At 44.1% G+C, this 5210-nt stretch overlaps 1 protein-coding gene across 1 annotated transcript in view; it reads right to left on the reverse strand.

Moving 5' to 3' along the window:
• Ifnar2 (interferon alpha and beta receptor subunit 2) overlaps nt 1-5210 on the reverse strand; it is a 42893-nt gene that overhangs the window by 12316 nt on the left and 25367 nt on the right. Inside the window, exons 7-8 of the mRNA XM_013352494.2 lie at nt 2259-2425; nt 630-795 (exon numbers count right to left, since the gene is read on the reverse strand). Coding sequence (XP_013207948.1) covers nt 630-795; nt 2259-2425 — 333 coding nt within the window. The remainder of the gene's footprint in view (nt 1-629; nt 796-2258; nt 2426-5210) is intronic.

Raw genomic sequence — 5210 nt, forward strand, 5'->3', positions numbered from 1 at the left:
CTTGCTACATAACCCAGGCTGGCTTGAAACTCACTGTGGAGCACAGGATGACCTCAAGCTCATCATCTTCCCTCCCCTCCAGAAGGTCAGAGTACAGGTATGCACCACCACATCCCATGCTCCCTACCGCTGCTCCCCTGCTCTGGCCACTCAGCTTCTCAGGTAAAGAAACGTTGGGGTCATAGTACTGGCTGTTCAAGGGTCTGTAATGGGAAGGCTTCTTGACCTCGCCAGGGGCTGTATCCTCTCTGTGGAGAAGCTTCCCTCATATTCTTAGGACTCACACCCAAGGCCTCGGTTTCCATCCTGTACCTTCCCAGGCGTCCAAGGCCAGAGCTTCAAGCCCCTTCCAGTCTTCTAGCACTAGGCACAAACAATGGCCAAAGGGCACACAGCGCTGGGTTTAACCCAGAATTCCTTAAAGTGCCAGAGAGGATATGACCTTCTCAAGCAGACATTTGGTTATTCTTCCGGCAGACATTAGATATGGACCAGTAGGAACAGCTCCGTGACATGCATTTATTGGAAGAAGTACATTTAGCACACTAGAACTTGAGATTTTTTTTTTTTTTTCATCCAGCAGATTTTCCATCAAAACAAAAGTACAAATTTTAAAAGCCTGACCATACCTGCTTCCTGGCCAGGTGGAAGAAGAGTGCACTTAAAGGGGGATTTAATAGTGTCTTCCATCCTTCCAGCTTTAAAATAAACGGACACACAATAATTTGTCTGTGGAAGTAAGTCTCGGAGGACATAGGTGAAGTTCCCCGTGGGGTTATCCATTTTGGGATTGTGCTGTAAAAAGAAACACAGACACAGATACACACACACACACAGAGAGAGAGAGAGAGAGAGAGAGAAAGAGAAAGAGAGAGAGAAATCAGTTAAGACCTTGGTGAGAACTCTGAGCTCTAAAGGTCCCTTTTTCAAATTGTAAACAGGTTTAAAAACATCATAGGATTAATTGTGAAAAGGGTTATACGTCTCTAGAAGCAAGCAGTTTATCACCAAACCACATGTTTAGACATATGCACACATATTTTAAAACCACATCTGGCCTATCAACTCCTTTTCTGGATGAGGAACAAAAGTACTAAATTGAATGAAGATTCCTGTGATATCCTTTCTACAATATTACCATTTTCCCTTAGCCCCACCTCTACTCCAAATACTAACTCTGTAAAAAGTCTTATTGTGCAATTCCTCAAGGGCACTCTCAGTAGCAATTTCTTAAGTTGGGACTTATAGTCATACAAGTCTTCAGTAAGACCGCGCCTCTACCAGCTTCTTCTGAGCAGGAGGGGTTACTAAACAAAGAGGCAGACGGGTCAACAAAGCACAAGCTCATGCACGGAGGGGAGTCTTGGAAAAGACGGTGGGGCGGGGTGGACACGGTGCAGCAGCGAAGCCAGCACCTCCCAGGGGAAGGAAATAAAACAGGCTCCCAAGGTCCTGAGTGCCCATGACCATAGCTGGCCATTTCCCCAGCCCACTGAGCATTCCTTCCCTTTAAAAGAGACACTCCAGAGGAGAGCGAGCTCTGCCATGCTTTTCGGGAAGGAGTCCATTCCAGTCAGGCTCTGTCCCACGACTCACCAGAGGCACCCTTATTGAAGACTCTCCCTTCACTCCAGACATGGGACCCGCCTGCCACAGCCTCCTGCTGAACACCATCCTGGCATCTCCCATTTAACAAAACCTAACTGAGCTTCAGCCAGAGTCCTCATTACTTCCACTAGTGGCAACTGTAACATACTGTGGCCTTAACTTTCCCCTTTTCTCTACCATACTCTAGAGTCCCTTTATAAACTACACTGTGCCCTGGAAGGTCCCATGGCCAACTGGTCCAGGCTACTCCCACCTGTTGCCTGGGTTACACCAATGGCCTCTTCTATTCCAAGATTTAATTTGATTTAAAGAGGATTTTTCTTTTGTAAAGAAGAGCCCTGCTGCCTATAGTTTTCATCCCACAGTGTCGTTATTATCCTAGTCAACACACTTCATTTCTGAAGCAGTCTAAAATGCTGCAGTTCGTGGTAAGAACATGAGAAAGCGTGGCTGAAATGTAACAGTAGATGCTACAACGTCTCTCCCCTTCCTACCCCTGCCCCAGCTCTCTCTGCAATGCTGAGTGTCGAACACGAACATGACAGAAACATGCAGCCCTTTCCTGGCTTTACACAGCTCTTGAAGAGATAGTGAGGAACATCCACAGTCAGCTTGGCATCGCTTTGATCTGAACCCAAGGAAGCACTTACCGTCTTCATGTTCTCGCCCGCCCGCTCTTCGATGACAAACGACTTAGAGCCTAGTACTTCCCATATGCTCTCCCCGTATATCTTGGGGGTGACAGGTGGGAATTTCACTGTCACGTTGATGTGATCCATGAAGCCAATAATCTCAAATTCTGGCGGCTCAGGTCTAACTGTGTGGGAAAGAGAACGAGAGTGAGCTCCAGTCGGTCTTTTGGTACGCAAGGTGGCGCCTCCTAAGAAAGGCTCGTTCTGTGGGCTTCTGATTCTAGCTGGATAGCATTGTTTGGATTTACTGGTGAAAAGCAGAGAATACAAAAGTAAAACGATTCATGAGCATTCCTATGGCACACTGAGACAGATTTGAGATGGACATCAACAGAGTTCCAGTTCTCATGCTGTATTCTACATACAAAATTTAAAGGGACTTGTCTTCATAACTCAACATAAATATATAGCAATAATATACACTTGCAGAAAATACAGGTGGGAATTTCCTTTGAGTATAATTAACTTCCATGATGTATGTATATGAATAAATACGTGTTCACAAGTATTAACTGGGGCATATAACTGCCATACATGCGTATGTATGTTCACAGATATACACACGGAAATTAAATCCTTCTAACCCACATTTTTTTATGCCACTTAACTACTTAAAAAACAGACAAACGAAACAACCCAGATTTTCCCTACACAGCCTGGCTGACCTTGAACTCACAGTCCTCTCCTTCTGGTTCTTCAGTACTGGGATTCCAAGCACGAGTCATCATTCCTGGCTCACTTAACTGTAATTCATAAACATATTTACCCCAAGGGCTAGAAAACCATGTCTCATGGGTTAGCCTTTGGCATAACCTACAATTTCATATCTTTTTCTTTTGGATGATTTTGCATTTTTTGGGGGGTGGGAATCTCAAAGGAAAACATGAAGGATAACCCAACAGAGCCTGTTTCCTGTATATGGGCCACGAAGTCTAACGTGTTCTTCTCTGGATTCATGAGGAGCACTGACCCCAAACTCACCGCGTAACTTTCCAGGATGAATTTAAAACCTTGTGTTCTAGACCCCAACTGACTCACTGTTTTGAACAAATTGATTATCCTTAATATTTATGAAAAGAACCAATGTGTCATTCAGTGTTCTTGAGCTGAATCTTTGCATTTGTCCTTAGCTATTTCTTTCTCTCTGTGTCATCTTCTTTTTTTCTGAGACAGGGTTTCTCTGTGTAACAGCTCTGGCTACCCTGAGATTCACTTTGTAGACCAGACTGATCTCAAATTCAGAGATCCACCTGCCTCTGCCTCAGAGTGCTGGAATTAAAGGCATGTGCCACCACTGCCAGGATCTTTTTCCTTTAAAAAGTGCTTTTAGGGGCTGGAGAGATGGCTCAGAGGTTAAGAACACTGACTGCTCTTCCGGAGGTCCTAAGTTCAATTCCCAGCAATCCACATGGTGGATCACAACCATCTGTAATGAGATCTGGTGCCCTCTTCTGGCCTGCAGGCATACATGGAGGCTGAACACTGTGTACATAATAAATAAATCTTAAAAAATTACATTGATTTTTTTAAAAAGTGCTTTTAAAAAATTATTAAGTTACGTGTATGTGTGCACACTTGTGGGGAATGTGCACATAAGTGCAGTTGCGTGCAGAGGCCAGAAGAGGGCAGCAGATCCCTGAAGCTGGAGTTCTAGGTGGTTGTGAGCTGTGGCTGCTGGGAACTGAACTCAGCTCTGTAGGAACACCGTGTACTCTTAGTTGCCCAGCCATCTCTCCAATCGTCTTGGCCATTTTTTAATAACAAATTAGCAATAGGGAATTCTTGGTTAGAGTCGTCACATGTTAAAGGTTTTTTGTTTTATATATTCTCTCCATATTTGATAGAAAAACATCTACTATTTTAAGGTTTTTTTTAAAAGTTTTTAATTTATTTGTGTGTGTGTGCATGCATATGTGTGTGGCACACGCATCACAGCACAGGTGTGCAGGTCGGAGGACAACTTTTGGGAACTGCTCCTTTTCTACCATGTGGGTAGAGACTGACCAGATCATTGGGTTTGGGGACAAATGCCTTTACTCACTGAGCCATCTTGCTGGCTTACGTTACTTGTTTTTTTTTTTTTTTTAAATAAGCGTTGCTGAATCTGTTCAGAAGAACGGTGTTAAAGCAGGAGGTCTGTGTTGCTTTTCTAGTCCTGGGGATTTGGTTTTGTTTGTTTGACAAAGGGCCTGACTATGTAGCCCTGACTGACTTCCTATATTCTATGCAGCCTAAGCTGACCTCAAACCTGCAGTAATCCTCCTGTCTCAGGCTCTTGGGAGCTGGAATTATATGTGTGCACCACCATACTTGGTGATCTTAGGTTTTAGTATTCTTTTGATATTTATTATTTGGATCATGAAAAATACTTATTACTTGAATACATATTCCTTATCATGATCTATAAATTATTCTTCAATCTCTTTTCTGTGTGTCTATGCACAGATATAAATGGTGATCCAAAGCCTGCATACCACTGTAGTGTTCTCATGCCTCGTAAGATTTGAATCATGGGTCATGGTAGCCACATTATCATTTGCCAAGTATGTCTGCACACACACACACACACACACACACACACACACACACACACACACCTACTCGATCTGTAAGAGCATGCCAAAACCAAATCATGACCTTGGAAACCAGTTACAAAGGAGCTGGAACCACTAACACAAGTGCCCAGGAGGTGGCCCTCAGACACAGGGAAAGAGAGAAAGGGTCACTCCACCCTGTGAGCTGAGGGTCCTAGGGCTCACATATGCAGTTTTATTGGGTTATAGTCTCAGACAGGCTGTGGTAGTCAGGAAGACACTGGCCTAAACTGACACAACAGCTTAGAAAGAAACATACAAACCCTCTTTCCCACTTCCTGTCAGGCTCCTCCTCACTTCCTGCCAGGCTCCTCCC

The sequence above is a fragment of the Microtus ochrogaster genome, chromosome 2, assembly GCF_000317375.1.
Source record: "Microtus ochrogaster isolate Prairie Vole_2 chromosome 2, MicOch1.0, whole genome shotgun sequence".
Taxonomy (NCBI): Eukaryota; Metazoa; Chordata; class Mammalia; order Rodentia; family Cricetidae; genus Microtus; species Microtus ochrogaster.